Here is a 22986-nt window from a genome sequence, read left to right as displayed (position 1 = left end):
CTCATCCTATTCCTATTCTCACTGTCAGATGGCACAAACAGTAATCCCGAGATTACTACCTTTGTGGTCCTGCTTCACAACTTCCTTCCTAACTCCCTGTAGTCTTTTTTCAGGACCTCCTCCCCTTTTCTACCTATGTCGTTGGTACCAATACGTACCACGACCTCTGGCTGTTCTCCCTCCCACCGCAGGATATCTTGGACACGATCTGTAACATCCTGGACCCTGGCACCTGGGAGGCAAACTACCATCCGAGTTTCTTTCCTGCATCCACAGAATCGCCTGTCTGACCCCCCAACTATAGAGTCCCTATCCCTACTTCCTTCCCCTTCCCTTCGCTACCCTTCTGAGCCACAGGACCAGACTCTGTACCAGAGGCACGCCCACTGCCGCTTCCCCCAGGTAGGCTGTCCCCCCCAACAGTACTCACAGGAGTACTTACTGTCAAGTACAGCCACAGGGGTACTCTCTAGTACCTGACTCTTCCCCTTCCCCCTCCTGACTGTGACCCTCTTGTCCTCCTCCCGTGAGCCTGGTGTGACCACCTGCTTATAACTCCTCTCTATCACCTCCTCGCTCTCTCTAATTAGGCAAAGGTCATCGAGCTGCATTTCTAGTTCCCTAACTTGGTCCCTCAGAAGCTGCAGCTTGACACACCATCCGGGAGGCTGGGAGAGTCCAGGACCCCCCCACATCTGACACCCAGCACAGAAAACTGGCCTCACGCACATACAGCCTACTTCACCTCATCCCGTTACCACCTAAGCCCGTTGAGCCAAAGTCCTACCACTCAGCTGCCCACTGGATACGGCGGTCTTCTTTTTAAACCTTTTGCACTCAACTGGCTGACGACATGCACCTGTGCAGTCTCACCTCTCTTTAACCTGAGTAGTAAAAAACTCCTTTCGCTTCGAAAAATCAGTTCATTCGCAGCCTTCTTGCTCCAAAGTTCCAAGTAGACAACAACAAAAAAAAACCACAGGCATAGCTGAAACCCATACAAGCACCTGTGGGTCCTCCAACCCACATTGCCAGCTCCTCACTTCACCCCCTCCCACTGTCTGACTAATCATCTTCTGCTTTTTCCTCCCCCCCACCCCACCTTCCTACTCTGAAGTACCTTTCTTACTCTGAAGAAAGACTTCCTACTCTGAAGTCCAGATGAAGGGTCTTGGCCTGAAACGTCAACCGTTTACTCTTTTCCATAGATGCTGCCTGGCCTTCTGTGTTCCTCCAGCATTTTGTGTGTATTGCTTTTGAGAAGTACGTGGATAGGAGAGATTTAGAGAGCTACGGACCAAAGGCCGACAGATGGGTTTAACTTGCTGCACAACAGCAAGGGGCCTGGTTCCATGGTGAATGACTGTGAGAAAGTTGGGCTTTTAACAAAGGAGACTGATTTTTCAAAAAAAAAGAAATGAAATGCCCTCTAAATTTCCAATTCTGATTAGTTACCTGCAAACCTCAAAATTCAATCCAATCTCAATTTATAACAGAAGAAACATTTTAGTAAGTTAAAGGATTGTTATTTCTGTGTTTATTGGCTAGATTGCTCATCTGAATAATTCACCATGACTATTTTTGAATGTCATAACCCTATTTAAACTAGAAATTACTCCCTCCTTAAAAATCCAAGGGCAGGCCCTCATGGATCAAACAAGAAAATTCTTTATTTTGTTTCAAATGCACAATACATTGTACGCCACCTTGACTTCAGATGATGAAAACTATATAATACAAATCCAGTGATTCATTTATAACCCAATGAGGTAGTGAACAGTATTTGGCATAAACAGCAAAGACTAATGCTATCGTAACAGCTGTTTATCCAGTGCTCAGACTCAACATTGAAGTGTTGAGTCTGAGCACTGGAGAAGCAGCTGTTATTATGTTAGCATTAATGCCCTCACTGTTCATGTCAAATACTGTTCACCATTTCTTTGGGTGAAAAACAATGAATCTGGAGCTTCATCACCTGGTCAGGTTGCCTTCATAACGACACACAACATAATGCGGATTGAGAAACATTAAGCTGCAGGATGCTTGCACAGAACTGGTTACCTTTACTTTCACCAAAATCCTAATGCAATTTCACCAGTTCCAAATGCAATTCAACCAAACTGAATAGGTCAATCCACCGGAGATAACTCAGTGCTCAAAGATATTAAAATTGTACTTCCACTACTTATTAGCCTACAGAATACCCATCACATTAGATGCATGCTCCACCCACATTCAAGAATTAACTATTTGTGAAGGTAGTTAACTGAATGATTTTGGCAAGGATAGTCCCTTTCCAGTTAATCCCTTCTGAATCCTTCAAGATGTACTGCAAAGATTAATTACTATAGTCGAGCTCAACACGACCAGCCTCCTGAAGTCTGCTATGGCATCACTGTTTACAATACTTCATTTTCATATCACATGCAAATATCTGAACTTTGGATCAACTTTATTCACCACATACATTTACATGTTTTAGCAATTTGCTGTGGTGTGTTGGTTAGGGTGCAACATACAACAATATTCAACAATTCTAAAGAATAATATAAAATTAAGTTATAAAAATGAGCTTAAGCATGGATATGGAATGAAATGAAATCAGTTTGATACTAGAGATCCAAGGGTGACAGTTTCTCAGGTTTACTAGCTATTTGTGCCTATAGCTCAAACTATTTAGCATGCTCTAAACCTGTGAACTGCTTCCTCCATCCTCACAATAGCACTTCTGAACTATTCAATCCCAATGCGTCATCACTCTGTAACAATCCCTTCCACTTCTCTTTGATACTTCACTGGGTACTTGTCACTACACCAACTACATTCCCCTCCAAAACCCTGGTTAAGCAAAATGATACAACACACACAAAATGCTGGAGGTACCAGCCTGCTCAAGGGTCTCTACCCGAAATGTCGACTGTATTCTTTTCCAAAGATGCTGCCTGGCCATTTGAGTTCTTCCAGCATTGTGTGTGTGTTGCTTAGATTTCCAGCATCTGCAGATTTTCTCGTTTGTGATTGTGAACAAGTTATTATTCTCTTCAAGTGCTCATCTTCTACTTCCTCCACCGCAGCATTCATTCACTTGCAAACCTTGAGTCAGAGTGCTATAGTACAAAAAGACCCTTCACCCCATCCACTTCAAGTCAAACTGTTGCTCTGCATAGTCCCAAAGCTCTCATCTTCCATCCATCTACTTTTCAAACTTCTTTTAAAAGCTGCAATTGAAGGTGCATCCACCACTCTCATAGCACATCATTTCATACTTGCACCACACTTTGAGTGAAGTTCCCCTTAAACATTTCACCTTTCACCTGTGACCTCTGGTTCTAGTTTCACCTAACCTCAATGGAAAAAGACTGCTTGAATTTTAACCCTATCTATACCTCTCAAAATCGTATACATCTCCATCAAATTCCCCCTCAAAGTCTTAACCTATTCAACCTATCCCGGCAATTTTCTTGTATATTTTCTTTGTATTCTTTTAATCTTATTGATACCTTTCCCATACGTAGGTGACCAGAGCTGCACAAAATACTCCAAATTAGGCCTTAACACCTGATACAACTTGAACATAACAACCAATTGCCCATACTCAGTATTCTGATTTATAGAGGACAACGTGCAAAAGCTCTCTATAATCTTATCCGTCTGTGACACAGGCTTCAATTAATTACAGATCTCTATTCCCAGATTCCACAGTACCACACTTCACAGTGCCCTATTGCTCACCGTACAAGGACCCATTCTGGTTTGTCCTACCAAAGTGCAACACCTGACATGTATCTGCATTAAATTCCATCCTCCAGCCCATTTTCCAGCTGATCCAGATGCCGCTGCAAGCATTGATTACCTTCCTCACTCTCCACTATGCCCCTAATCTTAACGCTGTCTGCCAATTTGCTGATTCAGTTTGCCACATTATCATCCCGATCATTGATGTAGATGACAAACTGAACCAGCACTGATCCCCGTGGTGCACCACTAGTCACAGGCCTCCATTCAGAGAGGCAACCATGTACTACCACTCTCTAGGTTCTCCCACAAAGCCAATGTTGTATCCAATTTACAACCTTATCCTGAATGCCAGGCAACTGAACCTTCTGGACCAGCCTCCCATGTGGGATTTTGTCAAAGGCCTTGCTAAATTTATGTAGACAACATTCACTGCCCTTCCTTCAACTTTCCTGGTAACAGTGATAAACTAATATTGGTTAGGCATGACCTACCACACATGAAGCCATATTGATCACCCCTTAATCAGGCACTGTATATCCAAATACTCATATCCAGTCCCTTAGAATATCTTCCAATAATCTGACCCATTACTGAGGTCAGGCTCACCGGCCTACTATTTCCCACTTTTCTTTAACATTGGAACATTAGCTATCCTCCAGTCCTCTAACATCTCACCCATGTCCAAGGATGTCTTAAATATCTGTGTTAGGGTCCTTGCAATTTGTTCTAAATTGAAATATACTACCTCTCTCCATCCCTACTAATGCCCCCCCCAATACTTCCTATTGTTGCTGTGTCAAAGTTCTGGAATTCCCTATTAAGTAGCTCCATAGAAGAACCTTCAGTACATTAATACCTGTGGCTTCAAGTGGCCCACCACCATCTTTGTAAGAACAATTGGAGATGAGCAATAAATGGCAAACCTGTCAACAGTACCCACATTCTATGAGTGAATATATAGGTTGGGCACCACTTAAACTAAATTCCATAATTTGAAAGACTCCGAAATCCAAAATGTTTTTGAGTTCTAACATGATGGCACCATGGAAAACCCCATGAGGTGCTATGAATGTTCCCAGGCAGGTCTCTATGCACCACAGACAATTCTGAGAAGTGACTTTACATATGTAATGAACAAATTCATCAGTGCCAGAGTGAACACATGCAGCTTAACTGAATGCTGATCATGAAACAATCCAAGATCTATCATGATAAACTGAAAATTGAAGGTACTTGTGAATATTCAACAGGCTAGTTGCACAAATTTAAGAAAAGGCACGGCATTAAATTTCTAAAGATTTGTGGTGATAAAGTGCCTGCTGATCACGAAGCAGTAAAGAAACTGAGGAGTTTGCCAAGATTATTGCTGATTAAAACCTAACATGCTGAACAGCTTCAGAAGTACATGTGTGATGAGCAAGTATATAAAACTACCTTCAGGGTATATACAAGCTGTATATGTAATATAAATGGATTTCTCATTTAATCTTGGGTCCCACCCCTAAGGTATCTCATTATATAGATCGAAATATTCCAAAATCCAAATAACTCAAATCCAAAACACTTCCAGCCCCAAGCACTTCAGAGAACGCTGCTCAACTTGTATCAAATACATTCCCTTCTACTTTAGAATGGCCTCAATGACCAGACATCCAAAACACTTACTGCTATTTCTGAAAAGTGCTGATTATGCTCTCCAGCTTGAGGGGACAGAAAAATGGTAGTGTAGCAACCAAGGTCGCTGGCACACCAATATTTCACTGCACTAGTTTCTATTAATGTAATATGTGATTATAAAACATGGAATGAAAAGATACTAACCTTCAGGTCACAAGTAGTATTGAGCAAAAGGTTGGATGGTTTGAGATCCCGATGAAGGACATTGGCAGAGTGAATGTACTTTAACCCTCGGAGAATCTGATACAGGAAGTAGCAGATGTGATCATTGCTAAGGTGCTGAGTCTTCAGAAGTTTATACAGGTCTGTTTCCATCAGATCCTGTACAATGTACCTGTAAACAAAGTCAAGGAAACCACACCAACGTTCTAACTCTGGAAAACCTGCATATAAAAGTATCTCTTGGTGCAAAGGGTGACCCCAGCCAACAGGAAGTTCTCCCTCAAATCCAATGCCTTAATTTCACCATGCCACAGTGATATCTTGATTTCAAGATCAATCACTGACCTCCGCCAATTTAATCCTACCCATGGTTTTAATGACTGAGACTTGTGGGCCTTGGCTAAGCCCAAAATGAGCTCTGGTGAAATGACTAGTGAGAAAAATGCCATCTGAGTATTGGATACACTTATGTTGATAAAAACCAAAAGTGGCACTAAGCAGGGAAGGATTTCTTGTTAATAGGTCAAACAGGCAATTTTCTACATTGCTTTGGAGCAAAAGATGCTCAGAGAAATGCTAGTTCTGGAGACCGATTTGAGCACTTCTGTAGAGGTGTTGTCTGGCTCCATTGGCACTGCTGTATCCAATGATCCTAGCCATTTCCTGACATTAAGTGAGAGGAAATCTATTCGGCTAAAGACCGACTACTATGATCGCAAGAATTTAAGGAAAGACATTTGGATTATCCTCTTGGGACCTGGCCAAAGGTTGATACAAATGCTTTAGCCACATTCTGGCTTTCAGTTGATGGGTTCTAGTATCACTAAAGATGGAGATATTCTTGGAGTCTCCTCTCATTTGCTGGATAATCATTCACAACCATTTATTGCAGAACTTTGATTTGATTCACTGATAAGAGGCAGATTAGCTTGATTGTATTGCTGTTTAATGTTCCATGATGGTCACTTTTGTGGGTTGGCATCTTAAAGTGGACCTGATGAAGCTCCTGAATGCCCTTTTACAGTCACCATTGAATCCGAGTTGACACTGGCTAAATGCCAACTGTAAAAGTGAAAGTACACCAGGCCATGTGAATACACTGTGTTGAAATACAATTTTATTGCTAAGAATGCTCACTGCTTTGAGGCTCTGCAGTAATGCCAGGCCTATTCTAAATCAATTTCGTTTAGTAAGACTGCAGTGCCATACACCTAAACTGAGGGTATCTAAAGTGTGGAAACTTCTGCTACAACTGCCTGTATAAGGTAGACTGTAAGGATTTAGCCAAGGTCAAGTTGATGAATCCCTCGCACTGTGTACACATAACATATTACAGGTTAGCAGTCATGCTCTTCAGGTCTCAGTTGACAGTGGCAAACCTTGCTTGGGCATGGACAATGAAGTCCCCAACCCAAACACATTTGGGTTGTTATTCTCATGATTTCTTTCAATTGCACAATATGGAATGTTGAAAATTCAGCTGAGGACAACAAGTGGTAAACAATTGTTTTACTTGGGCACTAATTCATGAGACTTCACGGGGACCAAACTCAATGCTGAAAGCTGCCAGGGGAATAGGGTGCTCATTCCTGACTGCACTGCACTTCTCATAGACAACAGAACAGTCACACCCCAGGATCATGATAGAATGCTCGATGCAAGGTACAATTCCAAGAGTATGCCTACACTTGTGTGAAATAGGTGTGTGGAACAGCATTCCCAACCCGCAAACTAGTCCAAGTACAACTGTATGGAGCACATCAGAAGTCCCCTGGAATAACAACAGCTATGCTACATCTCAAATTACAGCCTAATAATGATGTAGTTACAAATGCATAGACTAATGGACCACTTCAGACTTACTCTGATGACCAGGTCAGGTGATAAGAATTCCTTCCATGAAGGACTTGAGTGATTTAATATGAGGTTTACATTACAAACAAGTGAGTTCATGTTACCACCAGAAAGTGCTTTTTAAACTAACTCTAGATTTAGCTAATACAGTTTAAATTGCCCAGTATCATAATGGATTGGAACGTATGCAAGAGTGTTGTTATTTCAGATTTCTGGATTATTAGTCCAACCAACAATGCAAACATTCTGCAGCTGTTTCTCAAATTATATTAACCTTTATATAATCACACACACACTTAATCATCAGGATACACATCTTTCATTTGGTCAATGGTGGGGGCTCGGATGATGTCATTGATGCCGATGATATTCTCATGTTTGAAGCGCAGCAGGATTTTAATCTCACGCAAGGTCCGCTGGCAGTATGTCTGATGTTCAAAAGGGCTGATCTTTTTGATGGCCACACGAACTTTATTCACGTTGTCATGAGCTGAGCTGTAAAAACACAAATTTATTTCACAAGTGGAATACAAGTTGACTGAAAAGCAAGTTTTAACAAAAATTTGATAGACAATACAACAAAGCTATTGCTTATCAGAAAAGGGGGAGGGGCTATTAAGAGCAAATGAAAGGGGAAATGAAAGAGCAAAGTGAAGGGAAGAAATTAGATTTTCCAATAAATGGATCAATCATAATGAAGTCAGCAACATCTGAAAACAGTCACATATACTTAAAATACACCAAATAACTTCACACTTTCCTCATTGGTGGAAACAGTAGAAACTTGACAAAATATGAAGCTAACCAGTCACTGTCAATAGCACAACTGCTAATGTGTATAAAGTCTACAGTTGCACACAAAATTGTGTCTGGTCTCAGTTTCTGAAATCATGCATACAGAAAGCTAGATTTCAAGTAAAAGCTTTCAAATTTTTACATTAACTACCTCCATTAATCAAACTCTGAAGGAAGAGTATACGTAAAAGTATATTCTCAATGGCAGAGTGCCATTTGTCTTTACTTAGGACTTAACTCTGAAATATCTAATTAAAATCTGAACATACAAGCCCCAATTGATATTGCGGATTTAGTTTGTTTCTAAAAACAGAAAACCTACAATGCAATACAGGCCCTTCTGCCCACAAAGCTATGCAGAACATGTCCTTACCTTAGAAATTACCTAGGGTTACCCATTGCCCTCTATTTTTCTAAGCTTCATGAACCTATCCAGGAGTCTCTTAAAAGACCCTACCGTATCTCCCTCCACCACCGGCAGCCCATTTCATGCATTCACCACTCTCTGCATAAAAAACTTACCTGACATCTCCTCTGTACCTAGTTCCAAGCACCTTAAAGCTGTGCCCTCTTATGCTAGCCATTTCAGCCCTGGGAAAAAGCCTCCCCTATCCACATGAACAATGCCTTTCATCATCTTGTACACCTCTATCAGGTCACCTCTCATCCTCCATTACTCCCAAGGAAAAAAGGCCAAGTTCACTCAACCTATTCTCAAAAGGCATGCTCCCCAATCCAGGCAACATCCTTGCAAATCTCCTCTGCACCCTTTCTATGGCTTCTACATCCTTCCTGTAGTGAGGCGACCAGAATTGAGCACAGTACTCCAAGTGGGGTCTCACCAGGGTCATAACTGCAACATTTCCTCTTGGCTCCTAAACTTAATCCCACGTCAGTGAAGGTCAATACACCATACGCCTTCTTAACCAGTGTCAACCTGTGCAGCTGCTTTGAGTGTCCTATGGACTCGGACCCCAAGATCCCTCTGATCCTCCACACTGCCAAGAGCCTTACCATTAATACTATATTCTGCCATCGTATTTGACCTACCAAAATGAACCACTTCATACTTATCTGGGTTGAACTCCATCTGCAACTTGTCAGCCCAGTTTTACATCCTATCAATGTCCCACTAACCTCTGACAACCCTCCACACTATCCACAACACCCCCAACCTTTGTGTTATCAGCACATTTATAACCCATTCCTCCACTTCCTCATCCAGGTAATTTATATATTAAAAAACTCACAAAGAGAAGGGGTCCCAGAATAGATCCCTGAGGCACACCACTGGTCACCAACCTCCATGCAGAATATGACCCGTCTGCAACCACTCTTTACCTTCAGTAGGCAAGCCAATTCTGGATCCACAAAGTAAGGTCCCCTTGGATCCTATGCCTCCTTTCTTTCTCAATAAGCCTTACATGGGGTACCTTATCAAATACCTTGCTGAAACCCATATACACTACATCTATGGTTCTACCTTCATCAATGTGTTTAGGCACATCCTCAAAAAATTCAATCAGGCTCTTGAGGCACAACTTGCCTTTGACAAAGCCATGCTGACTATTCCTAATCATATTGTGCCTCTCCAAATGTTTGTAAATCCTGCCTCTCAGGATCTTTTTCATCAACTTGGAACCACTGCAGCTAAGTGCCCTTGTGTGGATTCCAGTGTTCAATTTGTGTTGTTGTGAACGTGTGAATGAGCAAGAAAAATTATACAGCAGCTATTGGATTTTATTTAACTGCATTTATACTAACACTGCAAGCTGCTGTCCAATTTTTACAATAATGAATACTGATATGACTCGCAATATGCCGGTCACAATCTGGTCTACTGATTCCTGGGCAAAGAAGCATGGAAAATATTTAACGAGTTAATTGACATCTGAAGGCAGGTCTTTAAAGAGTAAACTTTCAATTCTGAAGCAGCACTCTTGGTCCACACTCTGATTCAGAAGCAGCAGCTTCTTTCCACCAAATTTCTGAATGGACCACGAATGCTACTTCATTATTCCTCCTCCCCCAACATTAGTTTTGCAATTTACAGTAATTTTATATTTACATTGTACTGCTGCAAAATAGATCTCATGTCATCCATTCAGTATTAATGTGATTGAAGAATCCTACTAAAATAATACCATTTTTTCTTTCTGACTAACTTCCCTGCACTTGCAATTGCACTTCTATGAAACTTGGGGCTCATTTTTCAGGATATGCACTTTATTTCAGCAACAATATCTTATGTACAGCATTTCTAATTATACAGATTATGTAAAACCTTGGTAGTTCTCAGCCACTTGATTACTACATAATCCTATGAGGTGTAGAGAAAGGTACTACCTATGAGGTGTAGTACCTTTCTCTACATGGCACATAGTTTTTGCTTAAAGCAGGGGATCCCAAACTTGTTTTCATACCACAGACCCCTACCATTAACTGAGGGGTCCATGGACCCCAGATTGGGAAACAGTAGCATACGCATGTTTTGGCAGCCTTTTATTGTCACAGTTCCAAACTTCACTACTACTCAGAAAGTTGTGGAACCTTTAGAGAGGGTACAGAGGAGATTTACCAAGACGCTGCCTGCATTAGAGAGCATGTCTTATGAGGATAGGTTAAGGAAGCTAGAGATGTGCAAGGTAAGAGGCTTAAGAGTACAAGATGAGACTCCCCCTCCCAAGGGCAGAAATATGAGTGGGCATAACTTTAAGGTGATTGAAGAATATAAGGGGGGGGGTTAATAACAGAAAAAAACAATTGTGTGGAACACCTTGTCAGGGGTGCAGGTAGAGGTACATTCGGGGAATTTAAGAAACTCTTAGATAAGCACTTTCAAGATAATTCTTAGAAAAATGTGGGACTATGCTGGAGGTTATGGCTAGATTGATTTTAAAGAGGGTTAAAAGGCAGGCACAACATCCTGGGCCAAAAGGCCTGCACTGTAATGTTCTATAGATGAACATACTAGTATATTTGCACATTATAAACTTAAATCAATATATGTTCTCATCCTGAATACATTTTTTTTCCTGGTTTTTCCTCATTGCTTCTTCTAATTGTTTACAGAATTTCAAAAGCTGATATCCACAGAGTAAAGACTTGCCAAATGTACATGAAGGTCTTCACTGGATTTTAATTGTACTGGAACACTGCTGTTACATTGTCTGCAATCTCCCTGAAGGATGAAACAACAATATTACCACCATGTACAGGGCAGGCAATTTCCAAGACATTCAACAAATACATATTAATCTTAAAAACTGGGATGTTCTACTTTATCCTGTGTATTAGCATCTTGTTAAACCATCTTGTGAATTTCCAAAGTAAAATTTCCCACCAAAAATAACTACACTTCAGACTATAGCCTTTATAGATTATATGCAACTTCACGTTACTGCAGTCACAAATACTTAAAGTCCTAACATTTAGTTGTACATGTTCAGAATTGATCCTCACCTTTTTCAGCTTTAAGGTGAAAACGTAACTCTTGCAGCCTATACAGAGCTGCTTGATCATTAAACATTTCAGTGAGTGCATTAGCCAAATTTGAGGTACCTTGAAAGGTGATCTTGGTGACCTCGAAAGCACTTCCAGAGCGAATACCATTATACAGTCATGAAAAGCCAGTCCCATAGGGCAATACATCATCACATAATGAGTCCCCTTTTACAGCAGTTCTGGTCCATTTTTGCTGCAATGATTTACTGTTAGATTCAAGGCAAATTTTCACATTTCCTACTAAAGTACTACATTGCTGAATTCAAGGGTATGAGTGAAAACAAGACTATGACAGTATCAAATTCAAAATTAAGTGCACAGCTTGCCATGTTTACCCATTCCTGATGCTCTGCAAGGTTAACCAAACATGCATGCAATGTGGTAGACAAGTCCCTATGCTTATCTCTCCAAGTATCTTGTTGGCTTCTGTCCAGTGATTGTCTATTTAAACAATATACAAAGCTTGCAAATAAAGTGGTTTGTTATAAATGTATGCAGCAACAGCTCCAGTGTTAGAAATGGAATAATAAGGTGTGTATTGCTTTTACGAACAACTTAGCAAACTAGTGAATAGAACTGTATGGGTATAGTCCACAAAATATCACAGGGTGTCAGCTAGAACAAACTTTGTCATCCACTCCATGAAGAACCATACAAGGCAACAAGCTCATTCTATCTTCTCTGCACAGCAGTCAATTGCTTCAGCACAGCAGATGTACTCCATTTGGAAATCTCTTTCCCAATCAGTACCCACTGCTCCTCCTTTCCCCTCCCCAGCCTCTCGATCTACCCATCAACCACACACTCCTCCCACCAGATCCCCACTCACCTCCTTCCCTTTATTCTATCCTCTACTGCCCATCTTCAGATGCCATCTTCTTCAGTCCTTTGTCACTTCTTCCAACTTTTTGCATCACTGCCATTCCTCCTACCCCAACACTTGCCCATCATCCCTCTCAACTAGACCTACTATCACCTGCTAGCACTTGCTTCACTTATTCCCACCACTTTTTATCCCATCACTCCTTTCTCGTCCTGATTAAGGGTCACAACAAGAGATAACCTCCCATGTCCTTCCACAGATACTGCTTGACCCATTCAGTTTCTCCAACTCCTTTGGGTTAAACCATTTGAAAATAGAACGTAAATCAATATCAGCAGCTGCATGCAAAAGGAATCATTGCAAAATTTAATCAAATAAACTACTTTAAACCAAATTGTCCCTATTTATACAACTATTCTATCTGCATCTGCAGATTCTCCTCCTCCAAACTGTACAAGAATCTGATTCAGAAAGGTTTCACTGGTCCTTCATTATTATTAAATCCTGGAACTCCCCATTAACAATACTACAGCAGTATCTTTGAAGAAAACCACTCACCACCTTCCCAAAGGCAATAAATTCTGGCCTTTTAACATTCAGGTTGCAAAAGAAACTTTAAAAAATGGTCATCCTGGTAAAAGAAGCTTTTTGACAAGTATACAGTCTAACTAATGTATTAGCACCCAATCCATTTTTAGAGAATTCTGATTTTTCATGGAAACACCTTGTTGTCAAAGCATTATTAAAAGATATGTCACACATTTTTAAAAAGATTAATTATAGCTGTTACTGCTAACATTTCAACTGATTTCCCATTTTAGAAAGCATAGATTTTCTTCACCTGAAGAGTGCACATTATGATGAAACAATTTTGCATAGCTCACTATTCAATTGGAAGTGAAGCTCAGCATATCAGCCATATTTGATCAAGACAAATTCCTAACTCTGAAAGAGACCACACACGCACAAGTCCACCTCATCAGTGAGCTTCTCGTTGGCGGAGGAGCTGGACTTGGTGTGGACCTGTTATACTGCCTGCTGCAGGAAGGCACCGGAGTCTGTGTGCCAAGGTGGTGTGCAAACTAACTGCGTGTGATTACCCTGGACATTTCTCTTGTGATTGCAAGACCTTGTTGGACATTAATAATAGAAAATGCTTGGTCCATTTCCCTCATTTACTGGCGAGACAGACAGTGGGGAGAGCTGTATGGCCTCGGTTATAGCGAGTACTAGGTCTCAAGCTGTGGGGCTTGCCTTTTGCACTCTAGGAGAGGAGACGCTGGAAGTGGTGTAGCAGTGTCCATGCCATCAGTATTGTCCTCCAGTGTTCGGCTGATTGACAGGCTGGATTTCATGAGTGTGTGTGTAAGTTCATCTTAAGACTGCCGAAAACTGCTTGTTCATGCTGATAACACCCATGCACAGGACATGTCACTTTATGTGACATTGTGCCTTGTTCTCTGTGTGCCTGTTGGTACTGTGTTTTGCACCTTGGCCCTAGAGGAACGTTGTTTCATTTGGCTATATTCATGCACGGTTAAATAATAATTGAACTTTAGAAACACAACAATCCATTTTATAAACATGTAAATACTTAACTTGAGAAACTGACATTTATTTTTTTCTTCTCGTCATTAACTGCTAGCATAAAGGAGAATATGGAAAAAAGTATTATAACCAAAATAGGAAGGCATAACCTGTAAATTAGAGGAAGCCAATTTCTTTGTCAATAATGTTAAAGTACCCCAGGCATATAATTCAATTGGAGGGCAGACAAAAGGCTTAATTATTTGAAAAAATTATTATCCCTCTTGGAAAAATATTAGCAACTACTCTACATTTCATTACCAGCTTCAAAACAGTCCATAGCAACTTTATTTGGGAATATCTGTAACAAAAAGTGGTCACCAAAGTGTTGTAATTCAAAATCGCAAAATGTTTTCATTTTTCCATTATTAAATCCAAACAGTACAACACTAACAAATGATAAGAAATACAAAGTAAATTTATCGAAGTATGTATATGTCACCAATTCCTTAAGGTTGTTATAGCGGGGGGGGGGGGGGGGGGGGAGGGTGCCCCAGGAGGCTGCTAATGGGCACAAGCTCCCACTACCTATTCTGACAATTAAGTGCAGCTTCTGGCCTTCACGTGTGGCATAGATATTAAGCCCAGTGGCATAGTTTCAACTGACAGGAGAAGGGGCAAAGGCGGGTTATTGGCTCCTTAAAACCAGGCTCTTCAGGCAGATGGGGCTTGACAGCATGGTTGGCAGCTCATCTGGAAGGAAAACTCTGAGCTCAAACCTCCACCACCTTGAGGCTATACCCACTCACAAGGAAGGCTTCCGGAGCAACTCCCGAGGGAAAAATTCACAGCTGGAGTCCCTAAGGCAGTCCTACACATTGTGTTCAATGCTGACTGGCAACTCCTGCGACGCTGCTGGTACCAAACTGTATCAGTCTCTGCCATTCCTTTGGGTTCATCAAATATGCATGGAGAGGGGGAAGTCTACTACATGGACAACAGCTTGCTCTCCATACCATTCTGCCCAGGCTTCTGTGTGTAGTCAACTGGGATGCAATATCCATGGTCAGCTCTGACCAATGGAGGCCTCAGACCTCATATGTCATCATATACTAACTTGAGATTCATTTTCTGGCAGGCATTTAAAGGAAAATAAATAAAAATACAGAAAACAATACAGTATGTTTAATTTACTGAGTGATCACAATACAGAATCTAAACAGGCTGTGTGAATGCTTTGCAGAATACCTTTGTTCAGTACTTGTAATGATCTATTTACCCATCATTTTAATTCACCACTATTCCACCTCATACTATTCCAACTAATCTCAAAACTCAAAGGACCACATCTCATCTATTTTCCCCCTACTAGGCACATTATAGTACTGAACTGAGCAACTTCAGCTAACCAGTCTTTCCAGTTCATATCAGAGCTCACTGATTCTAATACAAGGTCAACAAATTGCAACACTCCATCTCCCTCTCCAGCAATGCAGTCTGATCTGATGAGCATTTCCGGTGTTCTGATTTTCAGTTTTCCAGCTGTATTCTGTATCTGTCTGTCCAAGTACTGATTCTATTTCACCTTCTGCTCTCATTCAATCCCACTTCCTTCAAACATAGCCTACTACCTTCCCCCTTCTTTTCTGCACCAGTGCATCTACCAGTGTTGTCATACTTTTGTCTCCACCCCATTATAAATATAAGCTTTGTTCTCTTCACCCCTCCCTCTTCTCTGCAACTTTGAACAGATCTCTTTTTTGTAGTTCTGATAGAGCCAAAATGTTAATTCTGTTTATCTCTCCACAAATGCTGCCACACCCAAGTATTTCCAGCTTTTTTTGTTGCCAAAGCAACTACAGCTGGCCTCACAGAAAATAAGTGACACTTTTTGCTTCTAATTTTCAATGCTGTACAGGAATTTTCACCTCCAAGGAATGTGCAGTGCTGATTATGTTGATTGTTAAATTATATGGGCACATCAACTGCTCATTAAAATTTAAATTGGCCTAGTGGTAAAATATTATCTGCACCCAAATTATTGTTCTACTTAATGAGCCTCTGATCTCAGCTGGATTCTCCAGTGATGTTCTGACACTCAATCAACACAGCATTTGAAGATCAACAATGGCTAGACATAATACCACGAATCAAAAGTCTGAGGTTACTGGCAAAACCTCATACTACACGCAACTGGCTGGTAAATGGTGCACTAATTACAGATTTGGAAAATAAAGAGCACTATGAAAAAAGTACACAAAAATCTAGATCTAGGACACTAATCTAGGACACAAGTCAAATATTTGACTTTATAAGCCCATACACAGAATGATAGTTGATCTTTCAGATCTACCAAACACCATCAAGAAAGGGGTTCTCTGATTTAGTGGAGTAATACTTACACAACTTGGTGCATTCAGTTATGTTATACATTGACCTTTGAGAAACATCACATAAATCCCAAAGCTAAATCAGTCAACATTGCCAAAGCACACCATTCAAAAAGTTCTGTTGATTTACAGATGATCCCAATCCTCTATCACCAAGCCTTCCATCATGTCCATCTGTAAATCAACCACTGATTCATGCATCAATTACCTTCAATCCGGGCTTCTCCAATGTTGTCTTTGTTTTTTCCAATGCTTTTACATTTCTGATCCTAATTTACCCAGGTCTATTGTATTCATCCAAATCTTTACACTACATTATGAAAAACAATCACTCAGTGAAGAATCTTGCATTGCACACTGTATACTGATATACAGTACTCTGAAGGGGAGGATCTTTCATTGGCCTGTTATTACCAATGTCTAAGAACACTCAGAGTCTATGTGAATACAGTCGGCCCTCCTTATCCATGAATTCCGCATGGGCAAATTCAACCAACCGCGAATCGCGAAAACCCGGAAGTGCTTTTCCAGCACTTGTTGTTCGAGCACATACAGACTTTTTTTCTTGTCATTATTCCCTAAACAATGCAGTATAACAATTATTTTACATAGCATTTACATCGTATTAGGTATTATAAGTAATGTAGATTTAAAGTATACGGGAGGATATGTGTGGGTTATCGTGGATCGGGATCGAAAAAAAACGTAAGTTCTCTTACTAAGTAAGTCAGAACAGGTACATTTGGTATTATTTAGCATCAGTTAGTCAAACACTTGTCTTAGTATATAGTATATATTTTACCTTCCTATGCATATAAAACACTTAAGAACTTATGTCTCAGCGCTGGGTTCGGGAATGGAAGTTCCCGAGTTTGATCTAGTGACAGATCGCTCCTGAGCATGCTCTCCACCGTGCCAGGTTGATGTGGAGGATCAAAAACCCAAAACCCAATAATTAAACCACTGAGTTGCTTAGTAATAATTGTAGATTTCATCAGGGCAGAGCCTTTCTCACCTTATCCTTGAAAATTGTTCCGATCGTTGACCGACATAGCCTAGCGCTTTTCCAATGACCGATAGCGTTTCACCTCTTTCCTATCGCTTCATTATTTCTACTTCATTTTCAATCGTGATCGTGATTATTTTTGTGAACAGGAACACTGCGGATTCAGGTCTCTGCCACTGGGTCCAAATGTCCACCGCACTGAGACAGGTTAAATAAGGTCTGGGGTTCCGCTGGGTCCTAAGGACCACCGCATTGAGACAGGTTGGATAAGGGACTTGAGCATCCGCAAGGGATCCCGGAACCAATCCCTCGCGGATAAGGAGGGCCGACTGTACTAACAAGATCCAGCTCCACAACTTTCTTGTTCCATAAAACCACTCAAGTTGTTCACCCAAAGGGCAGAATTTGGAGAAATTTCTATTAGAGAAACACTATTTCTACCACTGTAACACTAGCCAGGCTCAACAATCCCAGCTCGTTTGTTGCTGAAGTCCTTAGTCACAACTATGCATAAAATAAACTGAACAATTATAGCATGTTCTTGGCCACCTCCTCCCCCTTGTTACTTTTAGCAAATTTGAAATAGTCTGCCCATCCCAAATGTACCTTCAGGCACAAGCTTTTGGTTAAGCAAATACCACTTTAATTTCCTCATCCATTTACAAATCCCAGTGAACCTTGTAATTCACCCCCTTCCCCATCTATAATTCCTGATTTTTCTGAAATCCAGGATACTTGCAGTCTTTCATTCTGGCATTTTGCCCATTCTCACGTTCAGTCACTCCACTGCCAGTATTGAACATTAAACTGCTGAGGCTCAAGGTTCTGGACAATTCTGCTCCATCTGCAAGGCATTCCTGAAAATCTTTCACCATGTTTCTCATCTCTGACATTCTTGCCCACAGTTGGAAGTGGGGACATCGAGGGAAAGCTGGAAATCCAGTACCAAAGGATCAGGCATTCTGCTTCATCAATGGACTCACCATGGTTTCCTCACTTATCTCTCTGTAACCTCTCGTACACATGCTCATTAATTCCTTCTAATTCCACTACCACAAAGTGGGAGTAATTTACAGTAGCCAAAAACCTACCTCTTAGGCACAAATGAAAATAGATAGCTGTGCAAAAACTCATCAAGGCATGTGGAGCAAGATAGGAACTCAGCAGTGGACTAGATTGAGCATAATTCTTGTACATAGTTGAACAAATTTTATTTGATAGCACTCCAGAGATATCTATTTTTGTTGCTGCAAATCACGCTGAAGCTGACAAATTTGTATAGATACTTTATTGACAAAGGAAATAGCAGTGTCACAGTAGCATTACAAGTGCACAAATATACAAATATTAGAAAAATAGTAAGAAAGAATACAAAGATACCTCAATCTGACAGAAGAGGGGGGTCATCACTTCCCCAGCTATAGGTTGACTCATTATAGAGCCTAATGACCAAGGGTAAGAGTGACCTCATATAGCGCTCTTTGGAGCAGCGCAGCTGTCTTGGACTACTACTAAAAGTGCTCCTCTGTTCAGCCAAGGTGACCTGCAGAGGGTGAGAAACATTGTCCAGGATTTTTCGTCGGGTCCTTTTTTCTACCACAGCCTCCAGTGTGTCCAGTTTGACTCCTATAACAGAGCCAGCCTTTCTAATCAGTTTGTTGAGCCTAACATAAACAAGAGAAAATCTGCGATGCTGGAATTCCACAACACACAAAATGCTGGAGGAACAAAGCAGTCCAGGCATCTATGGGGTAAGAAACAGTATTGTTGACGTTGAAGGCCAAAACCCTTCGGCAGGACAAAGGGAAAAACGGAATATTTCAAAAGGGAAATGTACATGTTCTACAAATCACCAGATAGCACCACTGTAAATACAAAGTTGTCTCTTTCTAGCAAAAATAATGATACTCTGAGATTAGCTAATAACAATCAAACCCAAGCTCAGATCTCTGCACTTACACCAGGAGGCAGATCTTTACCATGTAATCATAATCTCCATTACTGCAAATCCAAAATGAACAGCAGTAATACAATCATCCTTGCAATTTACAAATACCTACTAAATGAGGATGGGTTTGCAGTTCAAGGCACAGATTCAAGCAGTATCCAATTTCATAAGCTAGAGTGACTTAACTACTTCAGACTAGCTGAAGTACGCAATTAGAGATATTCCACAAAATCTTCACCTTTTATTTTAAAGAAGGTAGTACTAAGGCTTTATTCCCCACCACAACTGGTGCCTCCAAATTCAACAGTTCTAATACTCTCTTTATTGTCGATCCTCCCCCAGAACTAAAATTGCTCGGACACACAAGTTCAGAATGCAAAAGGTATGGACAACTTCAAAACATCACATTGCTTTTCACGTATTGCTGGATCAAATTTGAAATCTATAGCCTGAAACAGCAAAAGTAAAGCAAAGCAATCAAAATAGTGCCGCAATTGAAAAACTTAGTTATTTCAATCATAAATAAGGAGTGATCTTTTTAAAACTTTTTTTAAAATGCATGAAATAGTGCTAACATAGATGGAAACTGAGGAAAGAAGTGCAGAGCCCATTAAGTTCAAGTACCAGTTGAGGAAACTGCTGGATTTTAAGGTAAACCAGAGGGGCTAAATGAACTCATCTTCACCAAATTTTTTTTTACAGCAGCTTCCAGAATACCTACAGTTGCAAGAAAAAGCTTGTGCACAATTTGCAATTACCTGTTTTTTTTTGCATTAATTACTCACAAAATGTGGTCTGAGCTTCATCTAATTCACAATCACTAGCCAGCACTATCTGGCTAAACTAATACCACAAACAATTGTACTTTTCATGGCTTTATTAACACTGTTTTAATCTTTCACAATTCAGGCTGGAAAAAGTATGTGAACCCTTGTACTTAATAAGTGGTAGAACCTCCTTTAGCAGCAAATGTTTCCCGCAGCTGCTGAACAGATGTGCACAATGGCAAAATAGAATCTTAGACCATGCTTCACAGTTTGGATGAGGTTTTGGTGTTGGTGTGCAGTGTCCTTTTTCCTCAAAACATAGTGTGAATTTCTGCCAAAGTGTTCAACTTCTGTCTCATCTGTCCACAGAACATTGTTCCAAAAATGTTTTGCAAACTTGAGATGTGCAGCAATTTTTGCTTTGGAGAGCAGTAGTTTCCTCCGTGGTGTCCTTCCATGAACACCATTCTTTTTCAGTGTTTTTCTTATATTGGACACATGAACAGACTTTAGTAAGCTCTAGAGATTTCTGCAGATCTTTTACTGTTACCCTTGGATTCCTTTTCATTCATCTCCTCCAGCATTGCACGTTGTGCTCTTGGCGTGATCTTTGCAGGATGCCTTCTTTTAGGGGAGAGTAGCAATAGTACTGAATTTCCTCCATTTGTAGATGATTTCTCTTTCTGTGAACTGATGAACACAAGTCTTTAGAAATGCTTTTGTAGCCTTTTCCAGCTGCATGCATCTCTGCAATATTCTTCTAAAGGTTTTCTGAAAGTCATTTTGATCAAGGCATGGTGCATATAAATCAGATCTATCTTAAGACCAGGTTCTGTCAGTAACCTGACTTTGTGTGTCTTTTTTTTAATATATAGGGCAGGGCATCTCTACAACCCATACCTCCAATCTCATCTACTTGTAAAAATATCATCCCCTTCTCTCAATTCCTCCATCTCCGATGCATCTGCTCTCAGGATGAGGCATTTCATTCAAGAACTAAGGAGATGTTCTCCTTCAAGGAAAGGGACTTCCTTTTCTCCGCCAATGCTAACCTCAAATGCATCTCTTCCATTTCGCACGTCTCCCCTCACCTCATCCTCCCACCACCCCACCAGGTGCAGGGTTCCTCTTGGCCTCACCTACCACTGCAACAGCCTCTGTGTCTAACACAATTCTCTGTAACTTCCATCATCTCCAGTAGGATCCCTATGTGACTCCCTTCTCCGTTCATTCCGCTGCATTAATCTCCCTCCTGGTACTTATTCTTGCAAGCGGAACAAGTACTACACTTTCCTATCTCACTACCATTCAGTACTCCAAACAGTCTTTCCAGGTGAGGAAACACTTCACCTGTGAGTCTGTTGATCTAGTGTATCCACTGCTCTCAGTGTGGCCTCCTATATAATTAGTGAGACCTGACGCAGATTGGGAGACCTCTTTGCAGAACACCTACACCCCATGCGCCAGAAAAAGCGGGATTTCCCAGTGGCCACCCATTTTAATCCCACTTCCAATTCCCATTCCAACATGCCAGTCCAAAGCCTCTTCAACTCTTGCAATGAGGCCACACTCCGGTTGGAGAAGCAACACCTTATATTCCATCTGGGTAGCCTCAGCCTGATGGCATGAACATCAATTTCCGAAACTTCTAGTAAAGCTCCCCCGTCCCTTCACCATTACTATTTCCCCCTCTCACGTTATTACCTCCCTCTGGTGCTACTTCCTCTTTTCTTTCTTCCATGGCCTTCTGTCTTCTTCTATGGACTTCCCCCTTCGAGCCTTGTATTGCTTCCACCAACCAACTTCCTAGCTCTTTACTTCACCTATCACCTTGTGGTTCTTCCTCCCCTCTTCCCCCCCACCTCAACTTTCTTACCCTGACTCCTCACCTTTTTCTCCCCAGTCCTGATGAAGGGTCTCGGCCTGAAACATCAAATGTGCTCTTTTCCGTAGATGCTGCCTGACCTGGCGAATTCCTGCAACATTCTGTGTTTGTTGCTTGGGTTTCCAACATCTGCATATCTTCTCATTTGTGACCAGACTCCAAATAGTTTTTGTAGAAGGCATTACCCCAAAGGTTCACATAATTATTTTTTTAACCTAGACTGTGATTGTTTAAAATGGTGTACTCAATATTGACTGGTACAATTATTTTTGTTTGATTAGTTTAGGCAGATTGTGTTTGTCTATTATTGTGACTTGGATGAAGATAAAACCACATTTTATGAATAGTGAATGCAGAGAACCAGGTAATTGTAAAGGGTTCACAAGCTTTTTTCTTTCAACTATACATAGTTAAATGCAAAACTGGTAATAACAGGGTAAATAATAGCTGATTTCAAAGGCTTTATTAGAACAGTATTTTCAAATTACTTGAAGTGTGTTCACGCAAGTGCACTTACTCATTTATACCCAGAGGAGAATAGCACATTCACGATTTGTAAAAAAACAGTACAAGTAGTAAAGCCACATCACTCCACTAGCATTGAAAGTTTACTTTTCCAGTTGCAGGTTCTCACTATTGCTGGATAACTTAAACACTTTATGTTTCTCTCTCAATCACAGGTTTCTTTATATTTGGCTTCCCATATACAATATACCACAAGTTTGAGGATTCTTCAGCTGTTCACCTACACATTCCTGTACCAAAGGCTGAGGCACAGCAGATGTTCAAAAATGGACTCAGAACTTCACAAAATCTAAAAGGCCTGCCTGCTATCAATGTAGCACACAAGACTGTTTCTTTGCCATTAGCTACAAAATCCAGGCCACATCATAAGATTCTACAGGGGGCC

The 22986-nt window shown here is 40.8% G+C and overlaps 1 protein-coding gene across 2 annotated transcripts in view; it reads right to left on the bottom strand.

Moving 5' to 3' along the window:
- The window catches only part of mapk1 (mitogen-activated protein kinase 1), an 89234-nt gene that overhangs the window by 25153 nt on the left and 41095 nt on the right, over positions 1 to 22986 (bottom strand). For both annotated transcript variants that reach the window (XM_073055687.1, XM_073055688.1), the window contains exons 2-3: positions 7744 to 7926; positions 5560 to 5749 (exon numbers count right to left, since the gene is read on the bottom strand). In XM_073055687.1, the coding sequence (XP_072911788.1) occupies positions 5560 to 5749; positions 7744 to 7926 (373 nt within the window). The remainder of the gene's footprint in view (positions 1 to 5559; positions 5750 to 7743; positions 7927 to 22986) is intronic.

This window comes from Hemitrygon akajei, chromosome 9 (assembly GCF_048418815.1).
Source record: "Hemitrygon akajei chromosome 9, sHemAka1.3, whole genome shotgun sequence".
NCBI lineage: Eukaryota > Metazoa > Chordata > Chondrichthyes > Myliobatiformes > Dasyatidae > Hemitrygon > Hemitrygon akajei.
This window is presented reverse-complemented; position numbering and strand designations above follow the sequence as displayed.